At 42.3% G+C, this 27,313-nt stretch overlaps 2 protein-coding genes across 2 annotated transcripts in view; one reads left to right on the top strand and one right to left on the bottom strand.

The window, feature by feature from the left end:
- LOC143496659 (uncharacterized) overlaps positions 1 to 15,971 on the bottom strand; it is a 24,131-nt gene extending 8,160 nt beyond the window's left edge. The window contains exon 1 of the mRNA XM_076992848.1: positions 15,883 to 15,971. The gene's annotated coding sequence lies outside the window, so the exon portion shown is untranslated. The remainder of the gene's footprint in view (positions 1 to 15,882) is intronic.
- LOC143496658 (uncharacterized) lies at positions 14,163 to 18,569 on the top strand. Its single transcript, XM_076992843.1, has 2 exons — positions 14,163 to 14,242; positions 15,691 to 18,569. The coding sequence occupies exon 2, from the start codon at positions 15,938 to 15,940 to the stop codon at positions 17,672 to 17,674; it is 1,737 nt and encodes a 578-aa protein (XP_076848958.1). The 5' UTR covers positions 14,163 to 14,242; positions 15,691 to 15,937; the 3' UTR covers positions 17,675 to 18,569.
- Positions 18,570 to 27,313: the final 8,744 nt, after the last annotated feature.

Genomic DNA, 27,313 nt, shown 5'->3' with positions numbered 1-27,313 from the left:
AAGACAGAAAACGAAGATGTTGCAGGTACATGTCCTGGTGCAAGGCAAGTTGAACTCTGTGAAGTGGTATTGAAACAGAAGGATATCACCGAAATGTTAGTCACACAACAAAGACTAGCCAACTTACCTCAGCGAAAAGTTCCTGAATTCAGTGGCGATCCTCTTGAGTTCCTGCCGTTCCTGAGGGCATTCGAGCACATCATTCACAATCGGACAGATAATGATGCAGATCGTTTGTATTACTTAGAACAATTCACCACAGGTGAGCCAAGAGAACTGGTGAGAAGTTGCCAACACATGAGTGCACAACAGGGTTACGGGGAGGCAAGAAAGCTTTTGGCTTATCACTATGGCAACGAACAGAGAATAGCTGCGGCCTACGTCAACAAGGTTGTCAAATGGCCTCAAATCAAAGCAGAAGATGCTAAGTCACTTCACAGCTTCTCTATCTTTCTCACTGGATGCAACAACGTGATAAACAACTTGGAGTACCTAGAGGAAATGAACAGCCCGAGCAACCTTCGAATCATTGTACACAAGTTGCCCTTCAGGCTTCGCGAAAGATGGAGAGTCGTAGCTTTTGACGTCCAAGAGAAAGAAAGAAGAAGAGCAAACTTTGCAGATCTGGTGAGGTACATTAACAGACAAGCTAAGATAGCTTCAGATCCAGTGTTTGGTGATGTCAAAGACCCATCTGATGCAAAGGAAAAGTCTAAGCCCAGCATTAAACCTGCAACAGGTTTGCTGAAAAGAACCACTGGCCTAGCAACAAGCGTAATGCCAGTAGATGATTCATCTGAATCAAGAAAGACCAAGCAGACTAGCAATGCATTTAAAGAGCCATGTCTGTACTGCAACAAGAAACATGCTCTGAGTGCATGCAACGAAATTAGAAGTATGCAGAATAAAGAAAGAATCGAGTTCCTTAAAGGAAAAGGCCTTTGCTTCGGGTGTCTGACTCAAGGGCACATGGGAAAAGATTGCAAAAGGAAGGCAACGTGTGACATTTGCAGTAAGAAACACCCTACTCTGCTCCACATGAAAAGAGAGGAAGAGGCCAACCAAGCAATTGCCAAGCCTAAGAAATCAAGTGAAGGCTTTGCCAGTGAACACTCAACTCCACAAGAGCAAGTGTTATCCAAGAGTGAACTCTCAGCAGTCACCGGGGCCGGAGGCAGTGACTGTATCCTTTCCATTGTGCCAGTGCGCATCAAATCTAAGAAGAGCAACAACACTGTAGAAGTGTATGCGTTCATGGACTCAGGAAGTTCAGCAACGTTTTGCTCCGAAAAATTGATGAGGCGACTTGGTGTCAATGGTAAGAGGACTCAAGTGCTACTCCGTACCATGGGCCAGGAGAAGCCTCTGTCCTGCTTCGTCCTTTCTGATCTAGAGGTGTGCGGTTTGACAGAGAGCAAGTACATCAGCCTGCCAGATGTGTACACCCACACGGACATACCTGTAACAAAGGAGAATGTTCCAGTAGAAAAGGACTTAGAAAGATGGCCGTATTTGCATAAAGAAGTGCAGCTACCACAGATTGACGCAGATGTGGAGATGCTCATCGGAATGAATGCTCACTCTGCAATGGAGCCGTGGAAAATAATCCACAGTCAAAATGATGGGCCTTATGCCATAAAGACAACCCTTGGCTGGGTAGCAAATGGCCCTCTGAAGAAAGTCAATGAGCACAAGTCAAACCACTTCAGCCATGGTGCTTTGGTCAACAGAGTGTCAGTCAGCAGTGTGGACAGCATGCTGTTGTGGCAGTACAATCACGACTTTCCAGAGCAAGCCTGCGAAGAGAAGTCAGAAATGTCGCGAGAAGACATCCAATTCATGCAGCGTGTGACTGAGACGACCAAGAAAATCGATGGACACTACTGCATTGGTATGCCTCTAAAAAACAAAGACGTGGTGTTGCCGAACAACAAGTGTGTTGCTGAGCAACGAGCATCGAACCTGAAAAGAAAACTCAGTAAGAACTCCAGCTTTCATGATGACTACACAGCCTTCGTGTCAGACCTGCTGAGCAAAGGATATGCTGTGGAAGTCCCTGCCAACGAGCGCAACCGCAACGATGGCCGAGTATGGTATATTCCCCATCATGGCGTGATCCATCCGCAGAAAGGGAAGTTGCGGGTTGTTTTTGATTGCGCCTCTTCTTTCCAAGGGAAGTCGCTGAACGAGGAGCTGTTACAGGGGCCGGACCTCACAAACAGTCTGGTTGGAGTTCTGACAAGATTTCGCCATGATCGCGTCGCACTCATCTCCGACATTGAAGCGATGTACCACCAGGTGAGAGTCCCTGATGAAGATTCCGATCTTCTGCGATTCCTCTGGTGGCCAGAGGGAGATCTGAACCAGCCTCTGCGTGAGTACAAGATGGTTGTTCACTTGTTCGGAGCCAAGTCAAGCCCGAGCTGTGCCAACTACGCTTTGAGGCGGACAGCAGAGGACGGGAAACATGTGTCATCGCCTGAGGCAATAACTGCAGTTTATGAGCATTTCTATGTCGACGACTGTCTTGTCTCAGTGTCTGATGAGAAGGAGGCTATTTCCTTGACTAAAGATCTCATTGCACTCTGTGTGAGTGGAGGATTCCATTTGGCTAAATGGTCTAGCAACAGCCGTGAAGTATTGGCATCACTTCCAGAACATGAGCGTGCAAAGGAGATCAAGAATTTAGATCTGGACAAGGATGAGCTACCCATGGAGAGGGCACTTGGAGTGGACTGGTGCATAGAATCAGATTCCTTCAAGTTCCGCATCCTCGTGAAGAACATGCCTGTCACCAGAAGGGGTATCCTATCAGTCGTAAGCTCGATTTATGACCCCCTTGGCTTCCTGTCGCCGTTCATTCTTCTCGCTAAGACCATCGTGCAGGATCTGTGTCGAATGAAACTTACCTGGGATGATGAGATTCCTGAAGATATAGCAAACAGATGGTTTGCCTGGCTGTCCGACTTGAGCCAGTTCGCCAGCTTCTCTGTGAAGAGGTGCATCAAACCTGAGGGATTTGGTCCAGTAGCATCAGCACAGCTGCACCATTTCTCTGACGCTAGTGAGAAGGGCTACGGAGTTGTCAGCTACTTTCGCATCGAGAACAGCCACAGTCAAGTCTATTGCTCGTTTCTTATTGGAAAATCCAGAGTGACACCGCTTAAGCCAGTCACTGTGCCACGTCTAGAGCTGACAGCTGCTACCATCGCGGTGAAAATGGACAAGCTCATGAAGCGAGAACTTCGGATGGACCTCAAAGAGTCTGTGCTATGGACAGATAGCACCACTGTCCTCCGATACATACACAATGACGGCGCTCGCTTTAAAACCTTTGTGGCGAATAGAGTGTCAATAATCAGAGAGAACACAAGGCCAGCACAGTGGAGATATGTCAACACTTCTTCTAATCCAGCTGACCACGCATCACGAGGTATGAGGGCAGAGCACTTCATGAGGTGTCAGAGTTGGATGGAAGGACCTGACTTCCTTGCCAAGGATGAGTCTCACTGGCCAGTTCTTTCAGAGTTCTCAAGAAATATAAGTGATGATGATGTTGAGGTGAAGCGCAAGGTCACAGTGAACATCGTCAAAGCCATCAAGTCAAGCACAGATCCTCTCTTCAAGCTGATTCATCATTACTCCAACTGGCACAGTCTGAGGAAGGCTGTCGCTTGGATGTTGAGGCTGAAGGAGTTGCTTAAAAATCTGTGTGAACAAAGGAATATCTTTGAGTCTCAAACCCAGTCTCTAGACAGTCAAAATGTGAAATCCAAGATCATTGAAGACCACATGCAGAAGTGGAAATCTGGCCTAAAAGGAGCTCGTTTGACTGTCCAGGACATCAGGAGAGCAGAGACTGCCATCATTCAGTTTAGCCAAAGGCAAACCTTTCATGAGGAGCTTTGTGCACTGCAGAAGGGTAATAAGATCAAGAGAAGCAGCTTCATCGTAAGATTGGATCCTTTCCTCCAAGAAGGTGTCCTCCGGGTTGGTGGAAGACTGCACCAGGCAGCCTTACCGGAACACACAAGGCATCCGGCTATTCTAGCCAAGAGTCATTATGTTACAACCTTGGTCATAAGAAATGGACATGAGGAGACAGGACATGGAGGGAGGAACCATACTCTCGCTCAGCTGAGACAAAGAGTGTGGATATGCAAAGGGAACGCAGCGGTGAGAAGTGTGCTTTCAAAGTGTGTGAAATGCCGAAGGAGTCGAGCTGCTGTTGGTGAACAGAAGATGGCGAATCTACCGCCAGATCGTCTTCAGCCAGATCACCCACCGTTCACTAACGTCGGCGTAGACTATTTTGGTCCCTTTGAAGTCAAGCGAGGACGAGCGCGAGTCAAGCGTTATGGAGTGTTGTTTACTTGCCTTACAATCAGAGCCGTCCACATTGAAATCGCACACTCACTGGACACAGGCTCTTGTATAAACGCAGTGAGACGTTTCATTGCGAGACGAGGACAAGTAGAAGTTATGAGGTCTGATAACGGTACTAACCTGGTAGCTGCAGAACACGAGCTCCGTAAGGCAATGAAGGAATGGAATCAGTCCCAGATTTCTGAAGCTCTGCTGCAAAAGGGAGTTACCTGGATCTTTAACCCGCCAGCTGGATCGCACCACGGTGGGATTTGGGAGCGTCAAATAAGAACAGTGCGCAAAGTGCTTACTAGTGTTCTGAAGCTCCAGTCTGTTGATGATGATTGTCTGCACACTGTGATGTGCGAAGTGGAAGCAGTGATCAACAGTAGACCCCTTACCAAGTCATCGGATGATGTCGACGACCTCGAGCCACTGACGCCGAACCATCTCCTTCTGCTCAAGGGAAAGCCAGCACTCCCTCCGGGCACATTTCGGAAGGAAGATTTGTACTGCAAACGGAGATGGAGGCAGGTGCAGTATATCTCTGACATCTTTTGGAAACGTTGGTCTAGAGAATACTTGCCCCTCCTACAAGAAAGGCAGAAGTGGCTGGAAAGGAAGAGAAACGTGAAAGAGGGTGACGTCGTACTCATTGTAGATGAAAGAGCTCCAAGAGGATCCTGGTTGATGGGAAAAGTGGAGAAGACCATTCCCGATGCCCAAGGGTTTGTTCGTCGGGTCCTTGTGAAAACGAAGACCAACACCCTTGATAGGCCCATCGACAAGTTGTGTCTATTGTTGGAGATGGAAGAATCTCATGGACAATGAAAGACATTTTCATTCAGTTAATTATTTGCTGAATAGTGTGATTTAAGTTAGTTCATGTTTTAGACCTTAATACAAGTATGTAATGGGATTAGAGTATAGAAAATAGCTCTTCAGTTTGTTTAAGTTTGTTTAGTGTAATTGTCATCCCTATGATGAGCAATTAGGGGCCGGAAATATTGGTGCCATTTTATATTTAATAATTTATGCTCATATTTAGGTATTCCTGGGATGTATATAGTATTTGTATAGTTTAGAATATTTATGATTGCAGTATAATTATATTAGTGTTTATCATTTATATTTAGTTCAATCTGCATTCATGTGTAGAATTTTCTAGAATGGATAGGAACTGATGCTGAGCAATGATGTTTCTGGAGCTCGCGCATCTATCAAATGTAAAACGGTTGTTTTGTTCTTGTTATGTTTTAATCTTCAATAAAGACGGGGCGAGCTCACTGTTTTCTACCGTCGTTCAAACTTTAACACGCGTAGACTCGTTCATTCCGTCTGACTGAGTGGTTATTTGTAGGAATAATAAGAAAGAAATTGACAACAATTTAAGAACAAATATTTAGCCACTACACAGAGCATATACCCGGGTCTCCCATACACATGCATACACACACACACACACACACACACACACACACACACACACACACACACACACACCCCTAGTCCCACAGAACAGCGCGCACACACACAAAACCGTAGTCACAGCGCATGCGCACACAAATATGCTTACTTTGAATAACTTCAAAGTAGCGCGTACTTCAAACAATTAACAAACTCTAAACCACACTGTATAAACAATAAAATTACCTCTTTTGAAATTTAATGTAGAGATGCTTGTTAAACTATCAAGTTTATAATGACAATCTTAAAACAATGTAAATATATGTAAAAGACTAATACATTGTTTTATTCACTACTTCACTGTTTTTTCTGAAAACATGGAACTCAGATTTCAGTCTCCCTATATCAAAGAAACCGCCATAACTTTTTATCAAATGTTGGAATATCTCCTCAGGATTCACCTGATTCTTTTAAAACATATCCTTTCAAAAGTCTGCAGGAGCCCATGATACATGTTGGTCATAGTGCTTAATATCCATTATGTGAAGCTCCACTGTGTAGCAGAGTTTCAGGGAACTTCCTGAAGACTTAGGAAAGGCCGTCCTTTAACAGTAAATGTGGGTTTAACAATAAATGTGACAAACCCATAGAAAGTTGCAAAAAACACTGGACCGAGGCATGAATTGTGCACCAGTTTATCCCCAAGTTTAATCTATATGCATAGCAGTGCACAAACATTGCTTCTGTGGCAATTTCTTTAACTTTATCTTGGTCTTTTAGAGGAAGCCATGACAGCAGTCACACTGTACATAAAATTTTTACATCACACAGTGCTGCATCTGTTATTTTAAAACACCAAAGACAGATTGGGGATTTTGTCGTTCTGAAATATAAAACAACCACAAATCATTACTAAGTTTGGCCTGCTGTATTTACATAACAAATTATCAGACTGTTGTGCATGACATGAAATGTCGGTTGTCTCATCTACTCGCCATTCAAAAATGTAAGCAGATGGAACTTCATCTTTGATTTCATTAAGGCCAGAGGCTGTAATAGCAGAGCCTACAGTTGTAAATAACTCTGAATTAGGCCTGTTTTGAAAAAAATCGATTTTCCGATTCAGAATCGATTCGCATATGATGATCTGATTATCGATTCGTACGTCCAAAGATCGATTTTTTTAGTGAACTTTTACCCCCGCCTCGTCACTGAATTCACGCAGGCGTGCTCGGTCTAACTAACTGTAAAACGACTTGGCGTCGGACAGTGCCAGTAACGACGATAGTCAAATCGGAAATCTAAAAACAGAAGGACAGTTTATCCAGTGTCTGTGACTATTTACAGTTAGTCCGTGTCACTGTCCGTTTACCCAGTGTTTTTACAGTTTTAAAAAAGTTTAAAATGTTCTTGTAACGTTGGGCGCAAGGCGATGGACGAGACAGAATCCTTTGCACTTTCCAAATCGTTACGTTTATTACATTTACCAAAGCGCAGACAGCGCACATAAAACACGTTTACATAGAACGTGTGTGACTCAAACAACGACGAGCACAGGACGCTGCGCGAGCGCAAATTAAATAGACAAACCACATCAACCCCACGTGATTACGAGACGAGCCACAGGTGAGGACTATCACAAGACGCACCCGCACCCACGGAGATACACCGACGTAGACGATTAGATGCAGACGACGTTAACACGCCCAAAACGGAGGGGTCGGGGACCGTAACGTGAGAATTCTGTTCTTAAAGAAAAATACACGTTTACATTTTATACTTTCAGTTTATTAAGTGTGAGCACTTTTAAAATAAAAATGCATTTGGTAGCAACAGCTTTTGGGTGAATTCTTAATTATTTCAATCATAATAATAATGCACTGGTTAGTGTCCCAGTAGGAGTCCACTGTTGTAGATATAGACACCTCAAAGATGTCCTCGGTTTATTGTCCTGGATAACACTAAACCCCAAATTGGATTGAATCGGATCGAATCGATTAAATCAGATTAAATCGAAAAAAATAGATTCTTAATCTTCAGAATCGGAATCGGATTGATTCTTGGAATTTGAATCAATACCCAGCCCTACTCTGAATGTAGTTGGACATGCCAGAAAACAGAGGATGAGTGGAGTGGTTAAGACATCATCGTACATTGATATTCTCTGTAATTGGACATGCCAGAAAACAGAGGATGACTGGAGTGGTTAAGACATCATCGTACATTGATATTTTCTGTAATTGCCCTTGTTAGTAGATTCTACCCTCATTACAACCTCTAAAAGTGAGCTGTTTACAGTCGACCAGTGAAGGACATCGAGATCTGGATAGCCACTATTTTGTGCTGTTAAATTTTTATCTTTTGGTCCCTTAATATGTAGCCCATCATCAATCACACGTTTTACTGTGACTCTACTTAGGAAACCTGACCATGAACATGAGCTCACGTTCCTTGTTTTTCTATTGAGTTTTGTATGTCTAGTCAAAATTAACCAAACCCTCCAAACACACCTTTCACCAAACAATATGTAACTGAGATGATTGCAGCCAAACATTCTCTTAGTTTAAGGCAAGACACTACAGGTGAATAGTGTAAAAATGTTATCTAGCAATCACTATGAAACAATGATTATTGACATTAAGAGAATTACAAGTTTTCTGAAATGTTATGTTTAATTATGCAACTTGGGCGTTATCTAATTAAATATATGTTAATTTGCATATATTTCAAAAACAGAAATCTGAACAATGCATAAAGTCATGTTCAAAATTCTTGTTTTGAATTTTGAGATTCTGAATGTCTCTTTTTATTAATTTATAAATCAGAAAATACTGTCATAAGTAAAAAAAAATCAGGCATTTAGGCATAAATTGTTAGATAATTCAGGTTATAATTGATATATGAAGAATTCCCTCTGTAAAAATCTTCTGAATATAGATATGAATAAAAGCTTCATATATGTAAGTGCAAGTGAACTGGGGATTTCTGGCTCAGAGTATAAGAAAAAACTCATTTTGAGAAAAGGGTCTTTAAAAGACATACATTTTGAAATGTCATGGATTTGTATTGGAAAACCATTTTTTACTTTTTTACTCAAAATCTAATCATATCATTAGCAGCAGTGATATAGACAGGGCCGGCACCAGAACATATACAGTGAGGGGGCGTCAGAATTTCGGGGGGGGCGAACGTAAGTTGTTGAGCGGGGGGGGGGAGTGCGTGTAACGATTGTTGAGCGGCCGAGGGGGCACCATGTAGCGATTGTTGTAAAATAAATGGGTCTTATTTTTTTACATTGAGGGGGCGACGCCCCCATTCGCCCCCCCGTGGCGCCGGCCCTGGATATAGAGCATCCTCAACGATAGGAGGACAAACAACAGCAAAACAGAACAATGTAATGACTAATTTTAACTTCAATAAAACGGAAACAGTGCACACACTGTAACCTGTAGAACTGTTACCTTAGGTTGTTGTATGTCTGTCCTGCACAATAGTAATCCATCCCTGCTCCGTATGTAGGTCCCTCACACATTTATGATGATGTCTTTTCAGCTTTTTAGCTGTGCTCAGGTTTGCACTTGTGTTTCACGCTGACAGACGTGTCAGACGTGACAACCTCTGCTTTTGATACTCTGATCATATCAGCTTCATTACATTGACAGTAAGATTGTGCTCTGATCATATCAGCTTCATTACATTGACAGTAAGACTGTGCTCTGCAGCCACAATCTCTCCATATCAGTCATCATAGCAGAGGCACCTTCACTAAAGGTAGAAATGACCATACCTGCTGCCTCAACCCTGCATTTACCAATACAATTAAATGTATAGGATATCACTACCTGTTCATTTCAGGTTTAATTGGTGCATTTATTTTTTACTTTTACATAACACATACCTATTTTATAATTTTTTTATTCATAAAACATTGTATTAATTCACTTTTATTCATAATTTGTATTAAACTTAAAAACTTTATCCATTCTGCCACTAAAGAAAAAATCTGTAGGGTAAAAGTAAAACTGACAACTAATAACATATTATTGAAAGACCATGTTTTTAACTTCATGTATTCTGACCATTGATGTATGTAAGCACTCTGTGTTAAGCAGCTTGTAGAGGAGGAGATATTTCATATTCTTTATGTATCTTACCGAACCATATTAGACAGGCCTCATCACTGTCAATTTTTAAAAACCATCTTAAAACGCATTTTTACTCTTTGGCTTTTACCCCAGCATGTGTCTTTTAATTTGGTTTAAATAGTTTTAAAAAGGTTTTTATGTTTTTCTAGTTTTTATATTGTATTATTTCTTATGTTCTATGTTCTTTTAATTGTTGGTATTCTTATGTGCAGCACATTGGCACGGCCTTGGCTGTTTTTAAAGTGCTATATAAATAAAGTTGAGTTGAGTTATGTATCTTAATTACAAAGAACCACTGTGAGATATGGGCATCCTTGAACTTTTGCTACTCACATGAGCTGAGAAGGTACCTCACTCTGCAAGGGAGGGGGTAGCTTGGCAGTCATGAATCACTGGTGAGATAACCATGAGTCAACAGTTTTACACTATGAAGATCCGTGGTTATGGAGGGCAGGCAGCTCTCTCTTACTGACACTTGGGAGTGTAGGTAATGGATAGGGCTGGGTATTGATTCAAATTCCAAGAATCGATCCGATTCCGATTCTGAAGATTAAGAATCGATTTTTTTCTATTTAATCCGATTTAATCGATTCGATCCGATTTGATCCAATTCGGGGTTTAGTGTTATTAAAAATGTATTTGAGCTGTTTCCTGACTGTGTACAGAAGCAACATGTTAAAACTAGTATTATATTGATGTTAATCAGCAAATAGTTACTGGTAGTTGGTAGTTACTGATGGCTGGAAGACTGGTGAAAAGGGTCATCATAAATTTACCTTCAAGAAAGGTAATCCAGGACAATAAACAGAGGACATCTTTGAGGTGTCTATATCTGCAACAGTGGGCTCCTCCTGGGACACTAACCAGTGCATTATTATTATGATTGAAATAATTAAGAATTCACCCAAAAGCTGTTGCTACCAAATGCATTTTTATTTTAAAAGTGCTCACACTTAATTAACTGAAAGTATAAAATGTAAACGTGTATTTTTCTTTAAAGTGAGAATATAAGAACAGAACTCTCACGTTACGGTCCCCGACCCCTCCGTTTTGGGCGTGTTAACGTCGTCTGCGTCTAATCGTCTACGTCGGTGTATCTCAGTGGGTGCAGGTGCGTCTTGTGATAGTCCTCACCTGTGGCTCGTCTCGTAATCACGTGGGGTTGATGTGGTTTGTCTATTTAATTTGCGCTCGAGCAGCGTCCTGTGCTCGTCGTTGTTTGAGTCACACATGTTCTATGTAAACGTGTTTTATGTGCGCTGTCTGCGCTTCGGTAAATGTAATAAACGTAACGATTTGGAAAGTGCAAAGGATTCTGTCTCGTCCATCGCCTTGCGCCCAACGTTACAAGAACATTTTAAACTTTTTTAAAACTGTAAAAACACTGGGTAAACTGTCAGTGACACGGACTAACTGTAAATAGTCACTGACACTGGATAAACTGTCCTTCTGTTTTTAGGTTGCCGATTTGACTATCGTCGTTACCGGCACTGTCCGACGCCAAGTCGTTTTACAGTTAGTTAGACCGAGCACGCCTGCGTGAATTGAGGCGGGGGTAAAAGTTCACTAAAAAATCGATCTTTGGACGTACGAATCGATAATCAGATCATCATATGCGAATCGATTCTGAATCGGAAAATCGATTTTTTCAACACAGGCCTAGTAATGGAGATCTCTGGGTCGATCCATATTTGTTTGTTAATTTTGTTCTTGATTATTACTGTTTGTACTTTAATAAATTTACTATTACTTTGATACCTTACCCAGTTGGTCTTAATATTTCTTGCTCACCACCAAAGGTTCCCACAGAGTGCTTACATACATCAATGGTCAGAATACATGAAGTTAAAAACATGGTGTGCATCACACGGCGTAAAATTCATCCAGAAAGGTTTACATGGGTCTCATATGCAGACCGCATAAGTATTATGTGAGCGTCAGTAAAGGTTCACATATGTGTATGTATCATTACTTTACATATCTAATACAATGGTAAATATTTGTGTAGATTATGTATGGTTGGATGGCAGGTAGCTAAACAAACTGACCGTTTACTGGAAAGACTTTCCCTCCAGACGATTAGATAAAATCAAGACGTGTTTGTGCGTGTGGTTTAAGACAGGTCAAGACATGTTTGTGCGTGTGGTTTAAGACAGGTCAAGACATGTTTGTGCGTGTGGTTTAAGACAGGTCAAGACATGTTTGTGCGTGTGGTTTAAGACAGGTCAAGACATGTTTGTGCGTGTGGTTTAAGACAGGTCAAGACAAGACATTTGATAAAAAGTTATGGCGGTTTCTTTGATATAGGGAGACTGAAATCTGAGTTCCATGTTTTCAGAAAAAACAGTGAAGTAGTGAATAAAACAATGTATTAATCTTTTACATATATTTACATTGTTTTAAGATTGTCATTATAAACTTGATAGTTTAACAAGGTTCTCTACATAAAATTTTAAAACAGGTAATTTTATTGTTTATACAGTGTGGTTTAACTCGGTTGAGAATGATTCTTCATTGGTTCATCAGAGTTTGTTAATTGTTTGAAGTTCGCGCTACTTTGAAGTTATCCAAAGTAAGCATATTTGTGTGCGTGTGCGCTATTCTGTGTGACTAGGGGTGTGTGTGTGTGTGTGTGTGTGTGTGTGTATGCATGTGTATGGGAGACCCGGGTATATGCTCTGTAATCAGTGACAGGGGGGTTAATTCATTGGAGAAAGGTGCCAAGGCCATATAGAGAATGTGTGTCTGAGACGACGAGGACCCTCAGAGTTACAGCTTTAAGGCAGTATGAGACGTTGAGGCCTCTCTCAGGAAAAAAAAGGGTTTGTACGGACAATACCACAGTCGACTGCCTGTTGACTCTTCAACAAAACGTTTCCCCTCTCTCTCTTTAAATGCTTGCGCGCTAAACATGCACCCCGGATTGGTGTGTTGAGAATGCCTCCTCATTGGTTCATCAGAGTTTTGTTAACTGTTTGAAGTTATTCAAAGTAAGCATATTTGTGTGCGCATGCGCGGTTCTGTGTTACTAGGGGGTATGTATGTGTGTGTGTGTTAGTGCTGGTCTGTTCAGGGGAGTGGGTGTGTGTGACTAGGGGTGTGTGTGCGCTGTTCTGTTCAGGGGAGTGGGTGTGTGTGACTAGGGGTGTGTGCGCTGTTCTGTTCTGTGGAGTGGGTGTGTGTGACTAGGGGTGTGTGCGCTGTTCTGTTCAGGGTGTGTGTGTGTGTGTGTGTGTGTGTGCACGTGTTTGTGTGTGTGTGTCGCAGGTGTCTAGGTTATACAGCTCCGGAGAGTCAACATCAAAGAAGATCAAAATAAAGTTTTAATTAACATTATCAAGCAAAATATCAAAGCACAGCTTAATACTCTTTGATTGCCTAGACATTGATTGATGTGATGATGACGTCACGAGGTGGGATGGTGGTGGGGTGGGGGGGGGGGGTGAGGGGGGGCTAAGGGGGGCGGGGTCAACTAGAGGTCAAAGTCATTAATCACTTTTTGTCATAAGCGGTCCTATACTAATATATATTATATATCACACACAAACACACCAAGCTTTCAAGTTGTAATTTATATCACAGAGACACAGAGACCCCCACATACCTATTCTCTTTTGCTGAGGTCTCTGCATCTCACACACACACACACTACTCCCTCCCTCTCTCTCTCTGACACACACACACACACACACACACACACACACACACACTACTCCCTCCCTCTCTCTGACACACACACACACACACCAACATTCTTGATCGGCTGCTGGAAGTTGAGTCAGGCTCAGATCAAAGTAATTTGTGTCTATTTCTCTTATTAGTTTTGATCAACAGGTGGATATATCACATGTTGGTGTAGCACTGAACACTGGTCAACACAGTGGCTTGGTGGTTAGCACGTTTGCTTCTCAGCACTGGGGTCTTGTGTTCAAGTCCTTATCTGAGTGGAGTTTCCATGTTCTCACTGTGTCTGCATGGGTTTCCTACTGGCGTGTGTGCCCAGTGGTGGATGGTGCTCTGTCACTGGGGTCTGTCCTCTCTCCCCTTCCTGCACCCCATTCAGTCCCCCAGGGGGGTGTGGATCCCAGTAGAGAGTACGCTGTGTGTGATTGGCTGCCGCTTCTCGCCGGTGTGTGTGTGATTGGTTGTGTGACTTGTAACTGCGTTTGGAGTTGTGAAGCGACCTTGGGTATCTTGAAAGGCGCTATATAAATTGAACATTCATTCATACATGTTTCCCAAATACGGGAATTTTTCAGCTGAAACTCCGTTGCAGGGACGCGGTGGTTTAATATGCGCCTCCGATTTCAGACGCCGTGTCTACGGTAAGTTAACTTTTCTGCTGTGAACATCTCTAATCTCTCAAAGGGAAACGTAACCATTCATTCAACTTACATGTAAACTCAGCCTAGATCATGTTAACCATCCTTCATTAGATGTTTGTGGCTGTATTTGTACCATACAGCGGACATTTCTTCCCTTTTTGTTAGTACACATTATTTGAAACAAAACAGAAAATATGATTTGAGGACCGTTCTTCTTTTAAATCGCCTGATACCTCAGACTAACTTCTGAAAAACACTCGTGGACTCGTGGATCTGATCGATTGGCTTCTATCGATGGACTTTTTCCTGAAGGGATTTCTATTGATCTTTGTTTTCATCTGTCTGTGTTTTGGTGAAATGTAACTTGTGTCTGATGTGGGAAACAATGTTAAATTAAATACATAATTGTGTAGAACAGGACATGTGGTCGTCTGGTCAGGACTTCCTCTTCCCCTCCCTGTGGTCTTCTAGTTGGCTTTACAGACACGATAACTGTTCTTAGAAACGTATTTGAATCCAAACACGTGAGATCGTCGCTATTCCCTGAGCTACTAATCCCAGTGACTCCAAACGTAACTCTTCCAAACTGCCTAATTAATCTGGATTACGGACATTGAATGATAATAAAAATGATATGGATTGTTATGGGTTTTTAAGGTGAACTGGTAAAAATTCCAAATGTTTTGCTGATAGTTAATTTTGATTAGTTAAAACTAACTGTGTTTCGTAAAGGATAATTTGTTTTAAATAGTGCCAACAGGATTTCCAGACTGCGCTGGATCAATAGCACATAATAGTAGGGGAGGGGCCAATTAATGGATGAATTTGTATACACGTAATAGTAGAGGAGGGGCCAATTAATGGATGAATTTGTATACACGTAATAGTAGAGGAGGGGCCAATTAATGGATGAATTTGTATACACGTAATAGTAGGGGAGGGGCAAATAATGGATGAATTTGTATACATAATAGTAGCGGAGGGGCCAATAATGGATGAATTTGTATACACATAATAGTAGGGGAGGGGCAAATAATGGATGAATTTGTATACATAATAGTAGGGGAGGGGCCAATAATGGATGAATTTGTATACACATAATAGGAGGGGAGGGGCCAATAATGGATTAATTTGTATACACAATAGTAGGGGAGGGGCCAATAATGGATTAATTTGTATACACATAATATAATATAATTTTGCACCCTTTGGTAGTTTTTGAGAACTGTGTTACATAATATCCTCAAACAGGTGTTGTTTGTTTTAACTGGTTTTCTAGACAATGCAGAGGATGAATGCACAATCTGTACCATACTGGACAGTGACACTAACTAAAGTTTGATTCTAATGGTACATGTGTCAATAAATATGCAATAGTGTTAATAAATTGTATAAATATATATTCATATATTCATTTATATTCATCTACTGTTTGCTTTTGTTTGTAGGTGAACTGATATGTGCTGGTGATGAGCACATTTTACATTATTTTGCCTAGAATGGTGAAGAAGATGAAAAATGCCTTCTGCTGACCTACAAACCTGAAGACCTGACGATCACCTCAACCTACAGTGGAACCATCACCCATATTTCCTCAGTGTACAGAGAGAGACAATAACCACAGGGTGGAGGACACTCACAGGAAAAGCTCCTCACTGGAAAACAGCCAGAAGCAGGACGACGAAGACTCCAGACATGGAACAGATGAAGATCAAAGCTGATCATGTGGTCAAAACTGAAAACGATGAAGATCCAATCTGGGCATGTTACCTGTCCTCACAAAACGAGAGGGACACTGGTGCCTCTGGGATTAAATCAGAACACTGCTGGATTAAAACTGAACCTGCAGCATGTCAGATGGGTAATGCTGTAGCCTCCAGAGATGCTACAGGTGTTTATAATTGGAATGTACCATCTGATTTGACAGGGGGAGCTGCTCCTCAACCACAAAGTGTTACAGTGGTGAAACAGAGTGTTGTAAAAGATGAAGATCCTATTTGGGCCCATTATCATTCAATTAAAGATAAAGAGTGGGACACTGGTGCATCTGGGATTAAATTTGAACCTCAAGGGACTAAAACTAAACCTGCAACATGTCAGATGGGTAATGCTCTAGATTACAGAGATGCCGCACATGTTTATAATCGGAATGTACCATCTGATTTGACAGGGGGAGCTGCTCCTCAGCCACAAAGTGTTACAGTGGTGAAACAGAGTGTTGTAAAATATGAAGATCATATTTGGGCCCATTATCATTCAATTAAAGATAAAGAAAACCAGTCCAGATTAAGGGAGATAAAACCACAACATCTAAATATTAAGGAAGAGCCCTGCACATCCGCCACTGTTACTGAATCGGTGGCTGCTTGTAACACACCTGACATGCACTACCTTCTACCACCACAAGGTGGAGATTCTTCTTTTCACACACTCCTGTCAGCACTAGTGAGTATGACACCTAAAAAATCTGGTCAAACTTCCACGCTTGGACAAGGTCATTTGATCTCTTCTTCAAGGTCTCTCACCACTTCACAACATAAAAACTTAAATCTATCCTGCCAGCTCTGCCAGAGAGTCTTGAAGTCCCATTATGAGGAGGGCTGCCAGCACAAACTCCCAAAGGGAGCTTCATACAGGCAAAGGACCTTGACCAGAAACTGGAAATGCTGCCGGTGTTCTGTTGCTTTTTCCACTCATGGACGTTTATGTCTCCATATTTCCAGACATGTGAAGATCCCTTTTCCCAAATGCAAAGATTGTGGGTTGACTTTTAACACAAGAAAGAAGCTTGAATACCACAAACGCAGCCATGAACCCCCCACCTCATGCAAGGAGTGTGGAAAAGTTTTCAAGTCTAAATTTCACCTCTGGAATCACAAAAAGATACACACAGAGGACTCGATCAAACATTTCTGTGAACTGTGTGGCAAAGGCTTTAGATTCAAAGCAAGTCTGAAGATCCACATGACTGTGCACACCTCAGAGAGGCCGTTCGAGTGCCCGGACTGCAAGGCCCGATTTAAGGTGCTGAGTCACATGACCAGGCATCGGCTCACACACACGGACATAAAGCCGTTCCCTTGCCCTGTGTGTGAGGTCACCTTCAGGACCAAAGCCAACATGAAGGCTCATCTAAAGACTCACACTAATGACACAGTGAGAAAGAGACAGATGATGAGAAGAGGAAAGAGGAAGAGGAAGGTGCAGCTCTCAGAGTCTGAGGAGGAAGACGAGGAATGGCAAGAGGAAGAGTCTGAGGACGAAGAGAATGCATGGCAGGAGAAATATGATGAGGAAGAGGAGGGGAGGCAGGAGGAAGATGATGAGGAAGCTTCTGAAGAGGAAGAGGAGGGGAGGCAAGAGGAAGATGATGAGGAAGAGTCTGGAGAGGAAGAGGAGGAGAGGCAAGAGGAAGATGATGAGGAAGAATGATGATATGAAGAGGAAGTGCACAGGAAAAGCAGGAGGAACCAGAAAAAAGTGCAGGTGGAACAGAAGTGGGACAAGAGGGTCAAAGGTCACCAGCATGGAACCAGAGTGGAAATTTCCTCATTTTGTTTATGGGGGTCATGTGTGTGTACAACAGCTGGTCTGGGATCATGTGACTCATAACACAGACAGTCCAACGGACTTTTGACTGTGAGCTTGTAAAGCAAGTGACCAGTTGCATCCATTTGAGGACGTGTGCTGGTAGGTGTTTGATGAGCTAGTCTGAACTCTACTAGCAGGATTTGTAACTGACATTACGGGTGTCCAGCCTGGATAAACAGCTGATCCAGCTCTGATATATCTGAGTGAGTCCATGTCCACCAGAGACCACACAGCTCCACAGACCCTCCAACACTCATGCACGGAAAATGCTAATTTCAGGATGCATGGCTTGAAATGACATTCAGTCTTTTGAATTTGCTTTGTATTAACATCGTTTTTTGATAACATATTCAGGGGTAACAGTAGGTAAATGCTGGCAGGTGCTGTCCTTGAATTTGAGGAAGTTGGTCCTGGAAAGTCATTCTTGAATTTGATGTTAACCAAGATGTGGGAGCCTGGATTAGAGTATTTCATTCTCTGATTCCAGTTATTAGTCTTTATTTCCTCTGAAGAGTTCAGGAGGTTCTGGGTTTTCAAGACCAGTCATCATATCTGTATTCACTTATGTACACATGAAACGTGTTGAGTGAACCGTGGGTCTCCAAGAAACTTGCTCGTGTTGAGAAATTTGAGAAAGTTTTAGGAAAGTTGCAACACTTTTTGCTCTGATCTGCAGAAGGCTGGAGAAGTTCGTGTGAATCAGGAGCTGGACCGATGTACTGGGAGACGCTGGTTCTTATTTTCTTATTGACCAGGACGGGTTGTGTGTGTGTGTGTGTGGGGGGGGGGGGGGGGGGGGGGGGGGTTGCCATATGTGGTGCCATAGATGAGATTTTTGGTAGTGCCCCATCACTTTACCCCTCAGTACTCACACCTGTTCCTCGTAACACGTGGCAGGACTAAAGGTCCACAGGTCACAGATCACGTGTTCATCCCGGATCTTCACCTCGTTGGAAGATGCCTGCACTTACTCACAAGCCTCCTGTTACCTGTGGACTCCTTCATTTATTCCCTTAAGTATTCAATTGTGTTACATTTGCCAAGTGGCCTGAGTTCCTGTGTTTAATTCTGTGATGGATAATAAAAGCTTTATATTGCAGACTCTGTCTCCTGCAGCCTCTGTCCCAGTGTCAGAGTATCAGTATTAAAGAAACAAATAAAAAGCAAATGAATTATAAATATTATCGTATAAGAAGAATTAAATATAAAGGTGTTGCACCAAAAATATTTTAAAACTAGTTTACATAGTAGTGCAGAGAACAACTTTTAGATATTAAGAATAAATAAAAAAATAAAATAAAAAACAACAACTACCACCAGTGCAAATCAGGGCAATTTGCCTACTGCAACATTATTATTATTATTTCAAAAGTGCATCTGAAATGAACAGAGGAGCATAAGTGTTTTAATATACATTTATTTTAAAATTTGCTGAGCTAAGCTAATCATAGCACCTACAAGGATTGGGCAGTATGATTAACTTAATTTGTTTTTCCCCTATAACATGTTGTTCACTGCTTTTTTTACAGTTTCAATTTAGATCACATTTCCCACACATTCTAAAGCATTACATAACAAATAAGTAATCTCAAGAAAAACCTTTAATTAAAATGAACAGCTTTTAGTCAGTGGTTGCATGAAATCACAGTAAATATATTTAACAGGGACTCTAGTTGCTTAATTTTACTCAAACATTTGGAAAAGATTTTAGTAAATTGTAGACCAGCATGTTCATCTAATGTTTGTTTATGTAGGAGTCTTAGAAGTTTTTAATATAGCCTTTTCACTGCAGTTGAGTGTGAACATTTTAACCCTACGAACTTCATGTATTTAAAGGATCAGACTGGTACTGTTATTGTGGAGGACAGAGAAGTGATTGAGACTTCAGAGGAGCTGGGGGAAAATTCTACAGAAACTGAGCTTCCCGAAAGCAGCCATGGGGTAATATTGTCTGATTATTTGTGTTAATTTAATCGTAAATGCCTCTTATGTGTATTTTTGCATTGTATCAATTTCTGTGCAGATATGTCCTATATGCCAGAAGGAGTTCCCCATGTCAATCCTCCCTAAAACACGTCCAAACGACAAAAGTTGTAAATCCCAAAATGTACCGGCTCTCCTGAGATAGGCCTCGGCATCTCAGACAGACAGACAAAGTTGCATTTCTGCGTTTTCCTTCGGCTGACCCTTGACACGTCCAAACGACAAAGTTGTACATCCCGTCTTTATCCTGATACACAGAGCATTTCCCCTGTCTCCTTACACATACATACATACGCACACACACGCACACACATATCCCTGGTCACATAATTAGCCATGGTCCCATATGTGTAAAAAAACACATATACAAAAAAGCCACACAAGGGTTAAAAAATACAGGAAACAAAACTGATAATTCTTGTTAGGTGTAATGTAAACGGTCTTCAGCAGTTGACCACATGTTTTCATCCACATCACATCTGATGCTGATCCTTGCCATGCACCTGGGATAGAAAAGCTTGGTATGCCTTATTCACCCCTGGCAGTCTTCAGCTGAAATGCCTCTGCAGCTGGGATCCATTGCATCCAGGAGGGACATTTGGTCATGGGGCCGATGATCATACACCTTCAACCTCCAGACTGAAAAAAGTTCCTTAGTGGGGTTGAGGAAAGGCGAGATGGGCGGGAGGAAAAGGGACATCACTCTTGGATGGTCTGTCCGGCGCATGCTCTGCTGCGACGACGCTATCCGTGCACTCGTGTGCCTCCGTGTGTCTGTGTCTCCATGTGTGAACTTTTTCTTTTCCTACTTTCACTTAAGTTTGTCAGTCAAAGGCTTGCGTAACAGTGTTTAGAAATAGTGCTAGCAAACACCGCAATGAGGAGTAAGCTGTCTAAAACAATCTGGACAATTATTATAATAATATGGGTAATTGCCAGTGAAAGCTGTGCGCTACTACCTGAGCAATCCAACACCAGCGGACTTACCTACACCCGGGAAGATCTGCTACAACTTCGGATGTCCATGCCGGGCGGGATGAAACCATCGATACCCCTCCCGACAGAACTTCGGCGGAGGATGAGAGGTAGGAGGGGAGGTGTTCGCACTCGGCTGAGGAGACGGCCCTACAGACCACCGCTACCCTCTATCATCATGGCCAACGTGCGATCCCTCCGGAACAAAGTCGACATACTCCATGCCAAATGCAGGATGCAAAGGTCCTACCGGGAAGCCGGTATCCTAGCCCTGACGGAGACCTGGTTGAACGAGACCATTCCGGACACCGAGGTACAGCTTGACAACTTCAACATCTTCAGGGCGGACCGGACAAGAGACTCGGGGAAGGAGCGTGGTGGTGGGGTCTGTGTGTATGTCAACAACAGATGGTTTAACAACATCAAAGTTCATGGCCAGGTATGCACACCTAACCTGGAAATGCTGACACTGTCCATACGACCCTTCCACCTTACAAGGGAATTCCCTAACCTGGTCATCAGCTGTGTTTACACCCCACCCAGGGCGAATGTCACAACCGCAGCTGAGCTAATTGCTAGCACCGCTAGCAACATGCAAGAGAAATATCCCGATGCGCCGGTGTTTATCATGGGCGACTTCAATAGCTGCAGGCTCGACAGTTTACTAACTTCCTTCCAACAATATGTAAACATTCCAACAAGGAGGAGGAACACACTGGACCTGTGTTATGGGAATATTACCGACGCATATGTCTCCCGAGCTCACCCGCCACTTGGTCTAGGTGATCATAACGTTATCACTCTACTACCGCTATACAAACAAACTCTGAAACGGGAGAAGCCTGAGATCCACAGCGCCAAACAGTGGTCAGAGGACGCCATTGCAGAGCTGCAAGGCTGCTTTGCATGCACAGACTGGGACATTTTTAAGGGTGATCTGGAGGAAAAGGTCTCCGTCATCACGGATTATATAAAATTCTGTGTTGATATGATTATACCAACAAAGACCATCAGGAGATTTCCAAACTCCAAACCCTGGATCACCAAACACATCAAACTCAGAATGAGGGAAAAACGGGTGGCTTTTCTGAGGCAAGACTGGACTACACTCAAAGACATTAACCGGGAAATAAAAAATGACATTACTAAGGCTAAACTTAAATATAAAGATAAATTGGAACATGAATTCAGCACCATGAACACAAAACAGGCCTTTGAAAAAATAAAGATACTCACAGGACAGAAGAACAAGCACAAACTAGATGCAATTTCAGACCCCAAGGCATTTGCCAGGGACCTAAATACCTTCTACTCCAGGTTCGACATAGTAGACCACTCGGACACATGCACAAATAAACTGGAGGCTATTCCCACCCAGGAGCCAGCCGAGCAGGTCCCTTTCACAGCTGAGGATGTTCGCCAGCAGCTGAGGAGATGTAAGCCTGGTAAGGCTCCGGGGCCGGATGGCATCAGCGCCCGGGTGCTTAAAGACTGCGCAGCTGAGCTTTCCCCCATCATACACTCACTCTTCTCCGAATCATACAGCACTGCTACGGTACCAGTTCTGTGGAAAACATCTACCATCATCCCAATACCCAAGAAACCCCGCCCTTCCGAATTCAACCATTACCGGCCAGTCGCACTTACCTCAATAATCATGAAATGTTTGGAAAAACTGATCCTTAGAACTCTCCTTCCAGTTGTCAGCCCACATCTGGACCACCATCAGTTTGCCTACAAGGTTAAGAGGGGGACGGAGGATGCTGTGGCATGTCTCCTCCACTCCCTCCTCCAACACCTGGAAACACCCGGCAGCTATTCCAGACTTCTCTTCATTGATTTCAGTTCTGCCTTTAATACAATTCAGCGTCACCTGATGATTAACAAACTTCACCAGCTGCACATATCTCCAGCCCTCATTCACTGGATTCACAATTTCCTCAGTGACCGACCACAATCCGTCAGAATAGGTACAGTCTCATCATCACTCACCACTATCAACACCGGTGCCCCACAGGGGTGTGTCCTAAGCCCATTCCTTTTTACTCTGTACACCAATGACTGTGTAAGCCCCACACATATCACCACATATTTCAAATATTCTGACGACACCGTTATACTTGCACTCCTCAATGACAATACCTCTATCTCAGCATACCAAGACTCCATTTCTCATCTCACACACTGGTGCACAAACAACTATCTCCAGCTCAACATCAGTAAAACCAAAGAATTAGTAATTACCAACCCCAGATCACAAACACACACTATTCATAATCCCATTTGCATAGACAGTGAAACCATAGAAATGGTAGATTGTTTCAAATACCTTGGACTCACCCTGGACAATAAACTCAGTTTTGAGCAACATATCATGGAGATCCATAAACGCAGCCAACAAAGACTTACAGCTATTCGCAAGCTTAAAGCTCTTTCTGTTGCCCCCTGTCACTTACTTCTCCTGTACAAGAGCAAAGTCCAACCCATCCTCCTATACTGTCTACCCTGCTTTTTCAACATGCTAACTGTTACCAATAGGAACAAACTTATACGCATCACTCACATTGCATCCAAGATAATAGGCCTACCCACCCCCAACTTACCAGACCAGAACAGCAAATCCACCAGAAACAGAGCACATCTGATTGCACATGACCCCAGCCACCCCCTCAACTGCCACTTCATTCTGCTCCCATCAGGGTATAGATGGGCTTTAACGTGGAAACGGGCACGGTTTGGGAAAAGTTTTGTGCCCTCCGCGATAGCTGCTCTGAACGTGAGCACGCGGCGGGGTTTGACCAATTGACGGTCTGTGGAACACTTCCCCTGGTACTCTGTGACATCTGTTGGACTGCCTAGGTGATCTGCTCTGTCTGACGTGTATGTGTTTATATATATGTATTTATGTTTGGTGGGGAGAGGGGAGGGTATGTGTTAAGTATACCTATGTGATCTGCTCTGTCTGACGTGTATGTGTTTATATATATGTATTTATGTTTGGTGGGGAGAGGGTATGTGTTAAGTATACCTATGTGATCTGCTCTGTCTGACGTGTATGTGTTTATATATATGTATTTATGTTTGGTGGGGAGAGGGGAGGGTATGTGTTAAGTATACCTATGTGATCTGCTCTGTCTGACATGTATGTGTTTATTTGTATTTATGTTTGGGGGGGAGGGGGGGGTATGTGTTAAGTATACCTATGTATGTATCTATGTTGATGAGGCTTTGTACGGATGGTGAAAACAAATTTCCCCTGTGGACAATAAAGACTATCTATCTATCTATCTATCTATCTATCTATAAACCAGTTTGTGATGACATGAGAATGACAGAATGCTACATTGTCACGTCACATTTGTGATATCACATCTTCTGGAACCAGTTGTTGGTAGAGTTCATTCAAAAACGAAAGAAGGAGGTCAATGTTAGGGACCAATCTGGCATTTGTGAAGGACCAAATCAGCACTTGAGATTGCAGGACAAATTGTTATATTTGCTCCTCTCTGACCTGTACATTACTGTACTTCATTTTATTTCATTTATCTATATGTGCAAAAAATATGTATTACAGTAATAGCTTTTCAGCTGCCTTTGTTTTTGCAGAACTTTGCAATTTATACAATATTTAAGGTTTTGAACCTTAGGTTTTCATTTTTGACATGCTGTGTACAAGCAATTGTAAATAAGACAAAAATGATCCAGAATATTGTTATTGTAACACTCGGAGGAGGCACGACGAGTGTCGAATGGTGCAACAAAGAACGTTTAATGAACAAAAACACATTAAGCTCCGTGCGGAGGTCAAGAACATGTAGACAACTCTCACACAGGCACGAAACTTTAGACAAAGACGAGCACAAGACATTGCGCGAACGCACATTAAATAGGTGATTAACACAGACCCTCGTGATCTCGAGACAAGGCACAGGTGAGACTACGAACACGCTCACTAACGACCCACACCCACGGAACTACAAACATGGACATAACTGCACACAGACGACATAACGACACGCCCACAGGGAAGGGTCCGGATCCGTCACCGTGACAGTTATTGGATAACCTTGTGTGTATAGAAAATGTAAGCATTATAGAAACATGTAAAATGACAAACATGAATTGTACTAATTGTATAGCCACTGAAAACTGATGTTGTGTCTACTGTGTTTAGAGTTTTGAAAATGTGACTACAGATTGGACAAACGCATTTTAGCAGTCGTAATCCAATGCCGCCATCTAGCGGCTGTTTAATGGAATGATTTCAGAAAAACTTCTGAAAACGGTTTATCATTTTACATACGCACAGAGTACGAATAAAATAAAGATAATGTCGTCTTTTTCCGTTACAGAGCAAGATATTCTTTAGTCATCTGACAAAATGACAGAAAACTATATTTTAAAAGGTGAATGTTATTGGTCAATCACAGGTTTTGAATTTGTGCTATTTCATTCCTTGCTGAATTAAACTTATAGTACTGAGTTAATACTTTTAGTATTAAATACTTTTAATAGTTTATATGACTAACTGTATTATTTACATTATACAGATTCCGGTAGAACCCGCAAAGGGGTGAGGCTTGCTGAAGATTTTGATTGCAAAGATATTTTCCTTATATACCAAAAACGTTTTGCATTTACATAATAAGCTTGTTGCCCTCAAATCTACACTACCAGTCAGTGTAGACATCCTATGTAACATCCTATTTTATTTTACATTTTCATTATTCAATCTCAGATAAATAAATAAATAACTTGAGATGAAGTAATAAGTAATGAAGTAATAGTGTTTTATTTATCAAATGTGATGACTCCCTGAAGCTCTATCCAGAGAACAGAGGATGTAGTATGTTACTGTATGATGTCGTGGTAGGTCATCTGGTTCAGCAGGTCTCTGTCCAAGGAGAAGAACCCCAGACCATCACACTCTCTCCTCCATGCAGAGGAACCAGAGCTTATTCAACAACATACAAAAACTCTGCATTATGAAAACTCATCAGTCCATGATCCATGATCTTGCATTCTTCTGTAGTCCATGAGATGTTCTTCCAATCTTCTGTAGTCCATGAGATGTTCTACCATTCTTCCATTCTACATGGTCCCACCACGTGTCTTTTCATTTTTTTGCGTCTTCGCTGTGTTTTGCAGAATACAGAAGGTTGTATTAGTCAGAAGTATTATCTACTTCCTAGTGGACAAGCTGGTGGTTGACCATTTCAGTGAGCATTTTCATGCCTATAAAGTATTTGAAAGTGATGAGAAAGATGTGATCAAAGCAGATAGTCTTGTATATTATAAGCCCTTTGATTTACAAAGTGCCTATGGTGAAGATGAAAACCGATATATTGTACCCATGTTTTCTTTGTAACTGTGCTCATGTTTCAGTTGTTCCCAATCTACGTGGTGCTTGGGAGGTTTTTCTTTTGAATACAGAGTTCAAAATTATTTGTTTTGTGGTGGGTTTTTTTTTTCTTTTCTCTACTGAGCTTTGTGAATTAACAAATTATAACACTCATAGTGAAAGGGACTGACACAATTTAGTGTTAAAAATACACATATGAGTGTCAAAACAACACTGTAAGTGTCAGAAATTAACACTATAAAAGGGGTTAAATTATTCAAAGTGTAACTTTAACTCGGAACCGGTGAGAACTATATAAACACCGCAATAGTATTACTTTGAACACTATGGGAGTTAAATTAACACTGGCGATTTTGCTGTGTGGAGAAAGTTGGGAGGGTCGGGTCATGGGAGGAGTTTGGGTGGAGAAGGTTGGGAGGGTCGTGTCATGGGAGGAGTTTGGGTGGAGAAGGTTGGGCGGGTCGTGTCATGGGAGGAGTTTGGGTGGAGAAGGTTGGGAGGGTCGTGTCATGGGAGGAGTTTGGGTGGAGAAGGTTGGGCGGGTCGTGTCATGGGAGGAGTTTGGGTGGAGAAGGTTGGGCGGGTCGTGTCATGGGAGGGGTTTGGGTGGAGAAGGGTGGGAGGGTCGTGTCATGGGAGGGGTTTGGGTGGAGAAGGGTGGGAGGGTCGTGTCATGGGAGGGGTAAATAAAGACCTTTAAAAACATAATAAAAGATCGTTTTTGATGAGTGATTGCATCAAGAATAACTGACAAGATGATGGTGATTGAATGCATCAAGGATGGTTGACAAATTGACAGGTGATTGACAGCAACACTTGATGGGAGGGGTAGGGAGGAGAGGAGGGGGTGCAGGGGGGGTCAAAGGTCAAAATCTAGGTCATAAATCATTTTCGACAGAACTGGTCCTGCATATTCTCTGTGATATTATTTATAGCCTCTGTTTCTGATTAGAGCTCTTTCCTTTGGTTAGTTATTGCTTCTTTTCTTTGTTTTTTTTTTCTGGTCAATAATGGTTTATTAAACTTATTTGTTTTCTGTTTCTTTCTTATTGGGTGAGTTGTGTTTTCTTTTATGGTCTGTATGTATTCAGTGCTCCTGTTGTCTTGTGCATGAGCTGCTGTTGTTAACAGAACTGGTGCAACATGAGTTTTGTACTCTG

Source organism: Brachyhypopomus gauderio, unplaced genomic scaffold (genome assembly GCF_052324685.1).
Source record: "Brachyhypopomus gauderio isolate BG-103 unplaced genomic scaffold, BGAUD_0.2 sc98, whole genome shotgun sequence".
NCBI lineage: Eukaryota > Metazoa > Chordata > Actinopteri > Gymnotiformes > Hypopomidae > Brachyhypopomus > Brachyhypopomus gauderio.
The sequence above is the reverse complement of the archived record's forward strand: the minus strand, read 5'-3'. Positions and strand labels throughout refer to the sequence as shown.

Excerpts from the sequence above, each read along its gene's own strand:
- LOC143496658 (XM_076992843.1), top strand. The coding sequence starts at position 15,938 with ATGGAACAGATGAAGATCAAAGCTGATCATGTGGTCAAAACTGAAAAC.